We start from the raw sequence: 15,029 nt of genomic DNA on the forward strand, positions 1-15,029 counted from the left end.
GGGAGTTTAGAATTGATACCATTTTTGAAGGAACATGTGATAAAACTTAGCTGTGTGTTCCCTTTAACAGAAGTTCCATTTCTAGTGCATTCTACAAAAATACTGACTTGTATAGAGATGTTCACTGTAGCACTGATTATTTCCTATACATAAGGATTTGGTGAAATACAGTAGAGTACTCTGGCTTATAAGTTACTTTTTATAAAGTATTATAAAATACTTTTTGTAATAGTTAAAAAATATGGCAGGAAGAGATTCTCAAACACTGTTTAAAAAAAAAAGTCGGCCGGGCGCGGTGGCTCAAGCCTGTAATCCCAGCACTTTGGGAGGCCGAGACGGGTGGATCACGAGGTCAGGAGATCGAGACCATCCTGAGCTACACGGTGAAACCCCGTCTCTACTAAAAAAAAAATACAAAAAACTAGCCGGGCGAGATGGCGGGCGTCTGTAGTCCCAGCTACTCGGGAGGCTGAGGCAGGAGAATGGTGTAAACCCGGGAGGCGGAGCTTGCAGTGAGCCGAGATCGTGCCACTGCACTCCAGCCTGGGCGACAGAGCTAGACTCCGTCTCCAAAAAACAAAACAAAAAAAAAAAGTCAAAGACCAATATGAAAACATACGCACAAATATGTACTTATACATACATCTGAAAGCACACACACCAAGCTATTAACCATGAGGAGTGGAACTGGGGACATAAGGGGTATGGAATGTAGGAAGGCTTTATTATCTGCATTTTCAAATCATAAAGCATAAGTTTATTATTTATGTATCTTTTTTTAACAATGGAATAGAAGTTAAACTTCCAGCTTAGCTTTCATGAGCTCTATTATCAACATGAGAATAATTATTTATATCATAAAATACATTTCAGTATCAATGTTCCACATACCCTCTTATTGTATTGTTTGTCTCAGGATCACCAGGGTCCAATGTTTCTTTTAAGAAGTTTATATAATGTATCCAAAGGTCAACACTAAGAGGTATTGCCTGAAGCCCCCGCCGATAAACCTAAGAAGAAAACAGCAAACTGTACTTCAAATATTTAATTATTTCTTAACAGAGAGGCAACACTGTGTTATCCGGTGAACCTTAGAAATACTAATTACTGGAATTTTGTTTAAATAATCTACCATTACCATTTGGGTGGAGGTTGGATAGAACATGGCAATGTTCTGATCCCCACGTGCAGAGTCTTGATCTTCAAAGCGCAGCAGTCCCTGCATTCTGACCGGGTTGTGTGGGCAGGCTTTGGGTTACAGACCATAGGGCACAGACCCATTAGAGCATCAATGACAGCGTCTGACCAAAAATGCAATAAGACGTAGCAAATGTGACTAGCAAACCAACTATATTGTTTGGAAAATGAGAAATAAATGTAAGTGAGAGAAAAGCCCTGCCCTACTTGTTAAGCTGCAGTGTAATACAGAGGCTTGCACTGCAAAGCTTGACAAACTGTAGAGGTTTAACGCACCTGCCAACAAAGAGAGAAAATATTAGCTACAAATGCCACAAGAGTGACAAATGCAAATAAATACCCTATAAAAATTGTTTGACCACAAATGGTAGGTACTGCCAGCCAAAAAAAAAAAAAAAAAATTCTTTGTTTTGTTATTAATTGGCTTACAGTACCTATTGGAGATAAGTTTATTCAGTGATGTACGCACCTCATCTGATGGTTTAATGTTGTCGTGCCGCTTTTCAAGGTCCGCGTACTTTTTCCAGTAACCATAGCAATATGGATAGTGTATGAAAAATCTGTCAAATGCTTTCCTGGCAGCCATCAAGTGATTCTGATAAAAATGAAACAGTATTTAAATATCGTGGAAATTTCTATCAAAAAAATTTTTATTATTCCTTTCAAACGTTATTATCTAAAATAATAATAATAAATGGCAGGCTTAAAAACTCCATATGCAGGCTGCTCTGCCGATGGAGCAGCCCTTCTTTTATTCCTTGACTTTTTTTCTTCTAAATGCAACTGAAACAGAAGGAACTAATTTTGTCAACATTTTATTTCAGCAGTTTTACACACACACTTACATCTCAATTATTACAAAATATTAAGCTACTCTCTACAACATACAAAAGCTATAAGCCATTTTCAAAGCTAAAAATGTATCTACCTAATGTTATTCAACTTCATTTGAAAATTATGAGTTGATTTTAATCATAAATAAGCTCTACTGTTTCATTATAAATTAACATGACTTGACTAATTTGTCCCTTCTGATACCATTTTAATAGTTACTAACCTCCTGTTCTACATATTGAAGCAAATATACCCAGCCTGTAAAATCCTGAGGATTATTTTCCACAGTTTTCCAAAATTTTTCATATTCTGGAGGGAAATTTGCTTCTGTTTCTGTCAGCGTTACTGGAAGGTCCACAGCACTTGCCATTTCACTTTCTTCTGTAGATGCATTCACATTGGGAGAGTCATCAGGTGACTGTTCCATTTCTGTAACATTCATAATCTCAGTGCTGAAATCAGTAGGATGTTCTACCACTACCTCTGAACTATTGCCTGTGCTGCCATTACTAGAATTTCTGTATTCATCCATGTGAGAATTTTGCATATTGTCTTCAGTAAATGATCTGTGGAAACACAAAAAGAGAAATATCTTCCAACTGCCAATAAAATTATTTGGTCTCAACAACACCTTTTAAAAAGCCCTAATTTAGCTATTAAAGAAATGTGATTCTTAATCCCCTACAAGTCAGAATCAGAAGGTTCATTAGTTTTTATATTATAAATAAAATTACAAATTCTTCACAAAACTGCCATTTTGTTGTTGGTATCTGAATAAAAACCAAATAACTATAGATTTGTTACCTCATTCATAAAACAAGTAAGTTGGCTGCTACCTAACAAAGAAATACTATTTAAAATTCAATGTTTCAGATTTAGGTAAGAATCTGATTCGGTGCCTGAATGTTACCTTGCTATGAATCACTGGAAAACGGCATATCTTTAATAACTGTTCTGGAGGCTAAAAGTAAAACTGACAAAAATTCTGGTCATGGGTATAAACATTTCAAAAGGAAGCTCATTACTTGGCTCAGGATACAGTTTTAGAAAAGATAAATTCATATTGCTTAAATATATCTATCTACTTATGAATTATAAATCCTGACAGCTAGGTTTCAAATTTATTATAGAAGATACAAATTATGGTTTTAGGCCGGGTGCGGTGGCTCAAGCCTGTAATCCCAGCACTTTGGGAGGCCGAGACGGGCGGATCACGAGGTCAGGAGATCGAGACCATCCTGGCTAACATGGTGAAACCCCGTCTCTACTAAAAAATACAAAAAACTAGCCGGGCGACATGGCGGGCGCCTGTAGTCCCAGCTGCTTGGGAGGCTGAGGCAGGAGAATGGCGTAAACCCAGGAGGCGGAGCTTGCAGTGAGCTGAGACCGGGCCACTGTACTCCAGCCTGGGCGGCAGACGGCAGAGCGAGACTCTGTCTCAAAAAAAAAAAAACAAACAAAAAAAAAAACAAATTATGGTTTTAAAAAATTAAAAAGTAATTTTTAAAGTGAATAAATGTTACTTAAAACACATTTAAGGGGCCAGGCATGGTGGCACACAGCTGTAGTCCCAGCTACTCGGGAGACACTGAATCAGGAGGATCACTTGAACCCAGGAGTTCAAGGCGGCTGTAAGCACTGACCCTGTTACAGTACTCCAGCCTGGACAACGGAGCACGGCCCTAACTCTAAAAAACATATGTGAGAAAGGCTTACAGTCTGGATAATAACTGCACAACATATCTAAAATTATGTCATCTAATTTTTAAGGCTATAAGGTAACAGGGAATTACCCCTTTAAGGTAGTACCACATTATATTTTCATAATCACCTTAATCTCTTCCACTAATAGCCTGAATGGAAACCAAATCATTAAATTATAGGGCATGTCCATTTTTTTAAATGAGGAATTATTCTCAAAATTAAGCTGACCATAAAACTGACTTACTCTTAAAATATACTTAGAATGTACTACTGCTTATATATTAATAGTAATTTAAAAGATGATTAAAACTTTAAAGACAATAATGCAAATGAAGAAATGCAAATGACCAATAAACATATAAAAGAATTGTATCTTTACTAATAAAGACATAAATCAAAATAATGAGTGTACCAAATAGCAATTGTACATATTTTATATTAAGGAAATAATCAGAAAAAAACATATCTGTTTAAGGGCATTCATTACCAGCACTGTCGTATAGCAAAAATGGAGGGTATATTAAGAAAAAGATTGCTTTGGCCATGCATGGAGGCTCACACCTGTAATCCCAACACTTTGGGAGGCCGAGGAGGGTGGATCACCTGAGGTCGGGAGTTCGAGACCAGCCTGACTAACATGGAGAAACCCCGTCTGTACTAAAAATACAAAATTAGCTGGGCATGGTGGTGCACGCCTGTAATCCCAGCTACTCAGGAGACTGAGGCAGGAGAATCTCTTGAACCTGGGAGGAGGAGGGTACAGTGAGCCGAGATCGCACCATTGCACTCCAGCCTGGGTAACAAGAGCGAAACTCCATCTCAAAAGAAAAAAAGAAAAAAACTGCTTTAATAAATGGTATACTCGGCCAGGCACAATGGCTCATGACCATAATCCCAGCACTTTGGGAGGCCGAGGCGGGAGGACCACCTGAGGTCAGGAGTTCGAGACCAGCCTGTCCAACATGGTGAAACCCCATCTCTACTAAAAAATACAAAAAATTATCAGGGTGTGGTGGCACGCGCCTGTACTTCCAGGTACTCAGGAGGCTGACGCAGGAGTATCGCTGGAACCCGGGAGGCGGAGGTTGCAGTGAGCCAAGATCATGCCGCTGCACTCCAGCCTGGGCGATACAGTGAGATTCCGTCTCAAAAAAAAAAAAACCATAAATCATACACTCATATAATGGAACAATAAGAATTAAAAGGGAAATATGTATATCTGTATTGATACAGAAAAATATCCATTATATATTTTTAAAATACATATATATACATACACACATACACTCACAGATTTGTAAGGATTTACACCAAATAAAATAAAATACAACAAAACTGAGAGTTGGTGTTAACAGTTGTTCTCCATACAAAAGAGAGATGTGCCCTTTATTCTTTTTGCGTATCTGCAATTACTTAACTGAATGGGGGGAGAAGTTTTTTGTTATTTTTTTTAAAAAAGTCAACTATATAATGACTGGATACATGTTTTTTGTTTTTTTTTTTTTTTTTTTACAATTTTATGACTACCATACTTTAAAAATCTGGGTTTCACTACCGTCTACGCTGAAATTTGCAAATCTGGCTCCACACAAGTCAACCAGTAAGCTGTTTAAAACTCATATAGATTGCTTACTGACTACAATGAATCTGAGGTCTAGGGAAGGGCCAAGAAAGTTATACTTTACCAAGTTCTCTAAATGATTCAGAAAAATAGAAACTTATTTGTGGGTAAACTCTGAAGAGTGTAACTTTTGGATCGAAAAATAATATTAAATTTGGAAAGAGCTAATGACTTTTGTTTTGTTTTGTTTTGAGACAGAGTCTCGCTGTCACCCAGGCTAGAGTGCAGTGGCGTGACCTCAGCTCACTGCAGCCCCCGTCTCCCAAATTCAAGCAATTCTCCTGTCTCAGCCTCCTGAGTAGCTGTGACTACAGGCGCGCACCACCATGCCCAGCTAATTTTTGTATTTTTAGGAGAGACGAGGTTTCACCATGTTGGCCAGGATGGTCTTGATCTCCTGACCTCATGATCCACCTGCCTCCACCTCCCAAAGCGCTGGGATTACAGGCGTCAGTCACCACACACGGCCGATGCTGACAATTTCTCTCTGGAAAAGTTGCACTAATCTGGCAGACACTTTTAGTCACCTACCGAATATCCCTTCTCACTATTTTAGTAATTTCCTTACTAATAAAAGACTGATTTCATTCAAAGCAGCAATATACTTAATCTCATGTAAGTGACCATAAAACTGAAAAGAACATCTGCTGCAGAGCTCTGAGAAAGCTTCTGCTTTTTTTGATAAAAAGGGACAATCACAACTAGCATGGTTCTTTCTTCTACCAATTTATTCTTATCTTGGATTTGACTATACCTGAAACAATTCATGTCTATGAAGTAGTCTATAAGGGATTGGCCAAGAATATTAAGAAATACCAGTGTGACATCATCAAGCTGCTAACAAAATGCCACCTTCCTATTGTGTGAGGAAACAAATTCCTATTTGTTTAAACTACTATCAATATACAAATTTTCTATTACTTTGAGACAAAATGAATTCCTAACCGATTAAGCCATCAACAGTGCAGGAGACTGTCCACTGCTTTATATCCCCGTCAACAATAGGTATCATTTGCTCATCTAATTTTTTTAACAAAGTAGCACCTCACTTTGATTTTCATTTCCTTAACTAGGAGTGAAGTAAAATTTTTCTTTTTTTTTCATAAATGGCTTTTCACATCTTTTGTCCATATTTTCTGTTCATTACTAATTTTTTTCTTACTGGTTTGTATACGTTCTTCATAAACTAGGAAAGTCAGATCTTTGCAAAATACATTGTAAAATATTATTATGAGTTTGTCATGTTAGTTTTACATTTGGGGACATGTGTCTATGTGTGACTCTTTAAAATTGTCACACAGATACAAAACCCAGATTTTAAAACATTTCCATCATTTCAAAATGTAGCATGGCCAGGCAAGGTGGCTCACGCCTATAATCCCAACACTCTGGGAAGCCAAGGTGGGTGGATCGCTTGAAGCCAGATGTTCCAGACCAGCCTGGGCAACAAAGTTGAAGGGGTGGCCTGCCCCTCCACACCTGTGGGTGTTTCTCGTTAGGTGGAACGAGAGACTTGAGAAAAGAAATGAGACACAGAGACAAAGTACAGAGAAAGAAAAAGTGGGCCCAGGGGACCAGCGCTCAGCATACAGAGGACCCATGGCGGCACAGGTCTCTGAGTTCCCTTAGTATTTATTGATAATTATCTTTACCATTTAAAGATAAGGGAGTAGCAGGACAATAGGATCATCGAAGGGAGAAAATTAGCAGTAAGACATATGGGTAAAGATCTCTGTGACTTGGGTAAGTTCAAAGGAAAATGCTGCGCCTTGATATGCATATGCAAACATCTCCATAAACCTCTTAGCAGCATTGCGCCAGCAAGTCTCACCAGCAAGTCCCATCTTATGCCATAAGGCGGTTTTCTCCCATCTCAGTAAACAGAGCAATCGGGTCTCACAGGGAGATGTTCCATTGCCCAGGGACGGGCAGGATTTTTAACCAGCAAGCTGCCTTCAGGCACTTGTTTAACAAAGACACATCCTGCACAGCCCAAAATCCATTAAACCTTGAGTCACCACAGCATATGTCTCTTGCAAGGACAAGGTTGGGGGTAGGGTCACAGATTAACAGCATCTCAAATACAGAAAATGGAGTCTCTTATGTCTACTTCTTTCTATATAGACACAATAACAGGCTGATCTCTCTTTCTTTTCTCCACACAAAGTGAGATTCCATCACTACAAAAAAATGTAAAAATCAGCTGGTGCAGTGGTGTGTGCTTATAATCCTAGCTACTGAGGAGACTGGGGTGGGAGAATCACTTGATCGCCTAGTAGTTCAAGGCTGCAGTGAGCTACAATCACACCACTGTACTCCAGCCTGGGAGACAGAGCAAGATTCTATTAAAAACAAGGAAAAAATAAAAAGAAAGACCAAAACAGTATGAAACTATTTTTTTTCCTAAGAAATAATAAATTTTAAATGTTAAAAGACCTTCTGAATCTGAATGCCATTGAAAGAATCAGCCATAATCAGGTAAATCTAGGGAATACACAAAAATATGAAAGGAAAAAATGGGACATGTGGGGATGGGCAAAGGAGACAATAAAATTTCAATGCCTGGCTGGGCACAGTGGCTCACGCCTGTAATCCCAGCACGTTGGGAGGCCGAGGCAGGCGGATCATGAGGTCAGGAAATCGAGACCATCCTGGCTAACACAGTGAAACCCTGTCTCTACTAAAAATACAAAAAATTAGCCAGGTGTGGTGGCAGGTGCCTGTAGTCCCAGCAACTCAGAAGGCTGAGGCAGGAGAATGGCGTGACCCCGGGAGGAGGAGCTTGCAATGAGCTGAGATCACGCCACGTACTCCAGCCTGGGCCACAGAGTGAAACTCCATCTCAAAAAAATGTCAATGCCTGATGGATTTCCAGCACTATATTACATTCCTTGTAGCGACGTATAAGTGTAAGATAAGGCCCTTATTCACTAAGGTCTATTAACCAGGTAGAGAAAGAGCTAACACACAACACACACACACACACACACACACACACAATTTGGGGATAAACTCTCAAATGAAACAAAGTGAAAGATTAGAAAAAAAACATTTGAAAACAATAGCAATCTATAGACGAAAACCTCCGTGAAATATAATTAACTTTGAAAAATCATGGAATAATAGAAAAAGAATGGCAAACTATTCTAGAATGTGGAACAACCCATTAAACACCTCTCCTAGACAGCAGACAAGGTAGAAATGATGACTGAAAAGATAAGAGACAGAATGACCAGAATGAAGAGGTTGGTATTGAGAAGTAGAAGAGTAAAAGCAGAGTAAGTAGCATGGAGCCATATTACGGACACAAGAATTTGAGAAGAAATTACACAAAAAGCAAATCTAGCCAATGCATAATAAAAGAGAATCCAAAGTATAAGACTATCAGAAAAAATAAGTTCCCTTCTAGTTGAATGAATGATTAATGTCATCAACTTTTCCAAGTTTAATCACTTCAGACTCTAGGAAAAGGCAAAGTAACTTGTAAATTTATTTTGCTCTTTTTCCCCCTTCCTTTAAAGAAAAAGATACGTTTGAAGATTAATTTTCCAAATGCAAATTAGTCACCAATTTTTGGTTTTATATTTCAGAATTCAGTTTAAAAACAAAATACAAAAAAGACTGTAGGCTGATACCTTCTGAGTCATTAACTAGCTACCCTAATTTCATACTTTAGTGAGACATAAGGGTTTCTTCTGGAATCAGCAAATTTACCACACCCCTGCATCTTCACAGCCTGTCAATTACTCCACACCCTGCAATCAGTGTTGTAAAAAGATTTAAGAACATTAATCTTATGCTTATAGAGATCATTTTGATGATTACTTCATAAATCACAGAGCCAAAAGAATATACTAAAGTTATTTTTTAATGAGTTACTCCAACATATTATTTACATGTCAGTTATTACCAGTTTATTCTTAAAAACAACCAGTAACTTTCAACTAGCAACATAAAATGGGAAAGGGTACAGAATAGCTATCAAAATAAATAAATAAAATGGACCAGGTGTAGTGGCTCCTGTCTGTAATCTCAGCACTTTGGGAGGCCAAGCAGGTAGATTACCCATGAGTTCCAGACCAGCCTGGGCAATATGGCAAAAAAAACATTCTCTACAAAAAATTCAAAAATTAGCCGGAGGCTGAAATGGGAGGATTGCTTAAGCCTGGGGAGTCAAGGCTGCAGTGAGTCGTGACTGTGCCACTGCACTCCAGCCTGGGTGACAGAGCCAGACCCTGCCTCAAAAAAAAGAAAGAAAGAAATCAAGTGTGATACTGACATAAAAACAGCCAAATAGACCAGTGGAATAGAGAACCCATAAATAAACTCCCTTGTCAAATGCCTCTCAACAAAGTGCTAAGACTGCTCAATGAGGAAGGGATTGTCTCTTCAAATGGTGCTTGGAAAACTGGATATCCAAGTGCAGAAGAATGAAGTCGGACCCTCGTCTTATACCACACGTAAAAATTAACTTAAAATGGAGTAAAGACCTAAATGTAAAACCTAAAACTATAAAACTCCTAGAAGTAAACGGAGGGAAAAGCTTAATGATACTGGATATGGCAGTGAACTCTTGGATAATGCCAAAAGCACAGGCAAACAAAAGCAAAAACAGACAAATAGGGCTACATCAAATGTAAAAGCTTTTATGCATCAAAGGACACAATCAGTGGATTGAAAAGGCAACCTACAGAATGGGAGAAAATATTTGCATATCATATCTCTAATAAGGGGCTAAGTAATCATCATTTCTCCACTGTATCAGTAATTTTCAAACTGTAGATTGCTTCACACCAGTTTCTTGAACCTTTCTTCAGATGGAAAATAGAATAGAAAAAAAATTTAGCACAGTGCTTTGCATAGTAAAAGCATATTGTTTTATGACACTTTAAATGTAATACACATACATGTGTAATTCAACTATTGAATACTGAGTTGACTGGCACACACAGACACTCATTATTTCTGAAGAATCAATGAAAGCATGTCATCTGCACTGCTATAACTTCAATTACTAGTTATTAATGATAATAAGAGATGCTATTTATTGAGCAAATATTTTGTTAAGTCCTACTTTCCTTTTTAAGGATGACAAAACCAAAATGCATTAAGGTTAAATAACTTGTCTAAATGTATACGAATCATAAGAAATAGAGCCAAGATTCAACCTCATCCTTACACCAAAACTCTTGCCTCTTCTCTACTAACTTGTACAGCTCAGACATTCTATTTCTGTTGAGTTTTGCTTTCCGTTTCTTCCAATTCCGCTCCTTTCAGCTTAGGAACCTTAGTATATGCAGTTTCTTCTACCCAAATGCCTCTTCATCCCTTTACCCGACACCACACTCTGACTCAGTGCCTTCAAACTAACTAAAGCCTAATCCTCTGGGCAAAGTTTGCTTTTTAATTTTTTTTTTAAACAATTGCTCAGAGAGTAGTTGTTTTCATAATTAATCCAAAATTGTCTAAGAAATGCCAAAATCACAGTGGGCAAAGTTTAACATCACTTCCTGAAAAGTGTTCTCACATCTCCCAAATAAGTTAGGTTGCCCCCAATCATGCCCCAACAGCATTCTTTTTCTCCATAGCACATAACACGTTTGTGATACTTGTTCAATGTGTATGTTCTCTACCAGATTAGACATTTCTTGACAGTAAGGACCTGATCTACCAATACACAGGGATACAGTACACCTGGAGGCCTAGTATACACTCAATTCATTGAACAATAAACAAGTAACATTAGTCTTCAGTCACACATACTAAAACCCAGTATATTGCTTTCATGACCAAATGGGAAGTGGTAAGTGCTTGGGCTTTAGAGGCCAAAAGAACAGACTTCTGGGCCGGGCGCGGTGGCTCAAGCCTGTAATCCCAGCACTTTGGGAGGCCGAGATGGGTGGATCACGAGCAGGAGATCGAGACCATCCTGGCTAACACGGTGAAACCCCATCTCCACTAAAAAAAATAATAATAATACAAAAAACTAGCCGGGCGACATGGCAGGCGCCTGTAGTCCCAGCTACTCGGGAGGCTGAGGCAGGAGAATGGCATAAGCTCAGGAGGTGGAGCTTGCAGTGAGCTGAGATCTGGCCACTGCACTCCAGCATGGGCGACAGAGCCAGACTCCGTCTCCAAAAAAAGAACAGACTTCTGGCTACTCATTAGGGAACTCTGAGCCAATTACTTAACCTCTGTAAGCCTCATTCACAAAATAATCAAACATACCTTGGTATAAAAATGAACGATCCCCTACCCCACAATGTATACAATTATGATCTGTCAATCAAAAATAATAACACACTCTAGGCCATGTGTGCAGTGGCACACACCTGTAATCCCAGCACTTTGGGAAGTCGAGGTGAGAGGACTGCTTGAGTCCAGGAGTTCGAGACCAGTCTGGGCAACACAGGGAAATGCCGTCTCTACAAAAAAATTTAAAAACTAGCTGGATGTGGTGGCACACGCCTGTAGTCCCAGCAACTTGGGAAGCTGAGGCAGGAGGATCACCTGAGCCCTGGGAGGTGGAGGTTGCAGTGAGCTGACCATGCACTTCAACCTGGGTGACAGAATGGGATAATACATCTTAAAAAAATTAACCATCCTCTTCTTTCCATTCATACTACTAGCGTTATAATTTAAGTATTTATTTTCTCCCCTCTGGATCAATGTTTTTCAAACTGCAGATTGCTTCAAACCAGCTTCTCATTTTGTAAACGTAGAAAAATATATATGCCAGAGTGCATGCACACCTTAAGGGCATAATGTCGAAGCACACACAATTGAACTGTTTATCGAGTTAGTGATGTCCACATACATCTTATTGTGGGCTGCAGGAAAAAAAAAAAATTGAGAAACACTGCTGCACTACTGCAAACTAATATTACTAGAATATTAAATTCCCTGATCACAGCTCAACAGGAGTAAAAGGAAAATTAAATTCAGTGACAACAAGGCCTTGTCAGTTTTGTTCACTGCTGTCCCCCAGAACCTAAAATAATACTTGCTGTGTAACAGCACAGTATCTCTGAATGATCCAGTCCCAACTTAACTTTCCAAAACTATTAATCTTACAATACTCCTCCTCATTGCCATTTCCAGAGCCCCTTAGATTCTTCCTTTCTGAGCCTTGACACAAGCTGTTCCCCCAGACTAATAAAAGTCCTCCCTTTTTCAACTCACCAAATCAGTCGATTCCTTTTCACTTTATTATATTATTATATATTTATTATTATTTTTACACTTTATTATAAAATCATATGATAAGCACAAAGGACACGAGCATAAAATGAAACATAATATAAAGAGAATATGCAATATATAAAAAATACATTTATCATACCTTTCACTTTTAGTATAGTTATGACATACATTAAATATTTCAGTGACAATTATGCAATCTTAAAATTTAAAAGGCCTTTTGGAGGATGACTTCAATTACCAACACTTAATTAAAAATGGGACATTTGGGCCGAGCATGGTGGCTCACGCCTGTAATCCCAGCACTTTGGGAGGCCGAGGCAGGCGGATCACCTGAAGTCAGGAGTTCGAGACCAGCCTGGCTAACATGGTGAAACCCCATTTCTACTAAAAATATAAAAAATTAAACGGGCATGGTGGCACGCATCTGTAATCACAGGCTGAGGCAGGAGAATCACCTGAACCCGGGAGGCGGAGGTTGCAGTGAGCCGATCATGCCATTGTGCTCCAGCTTGGGCAACAAGAGTGAAACGCCGTCTTTTGACCTAATACCTTATTTTTTTTATTCTCTGTATGCTTCTTATTCCTGTAGAGGTACTTAAACATTATATAATTGACTATTCTTTTTCATAAACAGAGCAATACATAAAAATCTGAAGTCATCACTAAAGACTGAAAGGAGTTTTGGGTAGAGCAAAACAAGTAGCTTTGCAATACACAACTCTCATCCACAAATAAGGCAATCTGGAGATGTGGGATGTAAGAAGAAAAGAGAGTATCATAACCACTGGTTTTGGCAGCTGTTTTTAGGGGCTAAGTAATCATAGGCTGACTTTTTAAGGTCTCTACATATTAAACACTGTGTTCTAGAAACTAGACTTTGTACATGCATTTACATAAATGTCTACATCATCTTCGGCTTTTTGGAAAACGTACCATTTGCCTGGAACTATACTACTTTCTTCCTCTTTTGGCTATTTTTAAATTTTTTTTAAGTCCTATCTTCCATGAAGATTTGTTAAAACATACCACGAAAACAGCACATACAATTTTTATCATTTGACTTTTAAACATCTTCCTTCTTATTCAATTATAAGATACGCAAAATATTGAGACTTTAAAAAAATAGTGACTCATAAACACCTATTAGCCATCTATGCTCAACCCCTACTTCAGAGTTCACAATCTAAGTAGTAGTCTTCTTTAACAGAACTCCTTTCCATCACTTTATCCCTGCTAGACAGTGAACAGTGGAAAGTTCCAACTTTTGCAACTCTAGAATGAGGTTATAAATCTAGAAGGAGGAGGAAAACCTGACAGTAAACGCTTGTTCTTTTCACTCCATTCAAGCTCCCATAGAGCCTCAAACACTTAAGTTCCAACATGAGTTTCATACTTCCCTGTCCGAAATCTGATTTCTCAGGCCTCACGCTTTCCAGCTGTAGCAAAGTTTATTTCTGAACAGATTAAATCAGTTGCTAAATAATCTGAAGTCCTCAAACAGGCCATATGAATATCAAACGAAAAAAATAATATTTGAATCGGCATAAATTTACATGGTATTATGGCATCATCACTAATACACTGAGCAGTATTATTTATTAACTTCAAGTGTTAATTAACTTAAAGATGTGATTTTGGAGAAAAACACCAGTGGCGGTCTCTGATTACCAAAGTTAAATATTCTTAAGCAGATTCCCTGAAAAACTTCTACCAGGATCTCTGATGTCTGTTTTTTCTGTTCTAAAATATCCTGCCAAAAGCTTTGGGTGCTGTGACTTAGGGTCGCTAAAGGGTTGCTTATGTAGTTAGAAGGCAGAACGTGCCCTACAAGGCGCTCACATGCATTAGTAATAGAACGTATATTATCTTCCCAATCCTCTGGCGGCTGCGAATGTGCTCCTTCCACTTCCAGCCATCCCAGCTGTGTTCCAGCTCCGGGGGAAGCAAGAGCTTTAGAATTACCCGCAAATATCTTCCTAAATCCAGGCGAAGGAGGCCCACACTTCCTCACCCTACCTAACGCACCCCTCAAGTGAAACGTTTGGTCTAAGAAAAAAATACCTTGCACCGCTCCACCCAACAGGTGGGAAGGAGAAAGGAATGGACAACTGGCCGCTGAGTCCGAGCCAGGCCTCAAACAGGGCGGGAGAGGGAGGCCGCGGCCACAGCGCGGCCTGAAACCGGGTAGCCCCTTTTCAGTCCCAAGTACCACCCTCCGCCCCCAGCTAATTTCAAGGAACCCGCCCCAGCAGACCTTATAATAGATGCTACTCGATGCCATGAGCCGAAGCCTGTGACGATCTAGCCGAAGATGGCACTTCACCGCCTCCGTCCCCACAGCCACCACAGCAGCCGCCACCCGCTCCACGGCCGCCTGGTCGAGCGCACGACGCGCATGCGTCGGTGTCTCGGGAGGCGAAAAAGTCACGTGGGTTCGCAGCGCGCAGGCCTGGCCCTCCCAGGGATCCTG

General features: G+C 39.4%; 1 protein-coding gene across 1 annotated transcript in view; it reads right to left on the reverse strand.

Moving 5' to 3' along the window:
- Positions 1–14,964, reverse strand: part of PRPF39 (pre-mRNA processing factor 39) — a 33,228-nt gene extending 18,264 nt beyond the window's left edge. The window contains exons 1-4 of the mRNA XM_011947072.1: positions 14,814–14,964; positions 2,255–2,597; positions 1,667–1,792; positions 892–1,010 (exon numbers count right to left, since the gene is read on the reverse strand). Of these exons, the coding sequence (XP_011802462.1) occupies positions 892–1,010; positions 1,667–1,792; positions 2,255–2,578 (569 nt within the window). The 5' untranslated portion in view covers positions 2,579–2,597; positions 14,814–14,964. The remainder of the gene's footprint in view (positions 1–891; positions 1,011–1,666; positions 1,793–2,254; positions 2,598–14,813) is intronic.
- Positions 14,965–15,029: the final 65 nt, after the last annotated feature.

This window comes from Colobus angolensis, unplaced genomic scaffold, assembly GCF_000951035.1.
Source record: "Colobus angolensis palliatus isolate OR3802 unplaced genomic scaffold, Cang.pa_1.0 Scaffold258, whole genome shotgun sequence".
NCBI classification, from domain to species: domain Eukaryota; kingdom Metazoa; phylum Chordata; class Mammalia; order Primates; family Cercopithecidae; genus Colobus; species Colobus angolensis.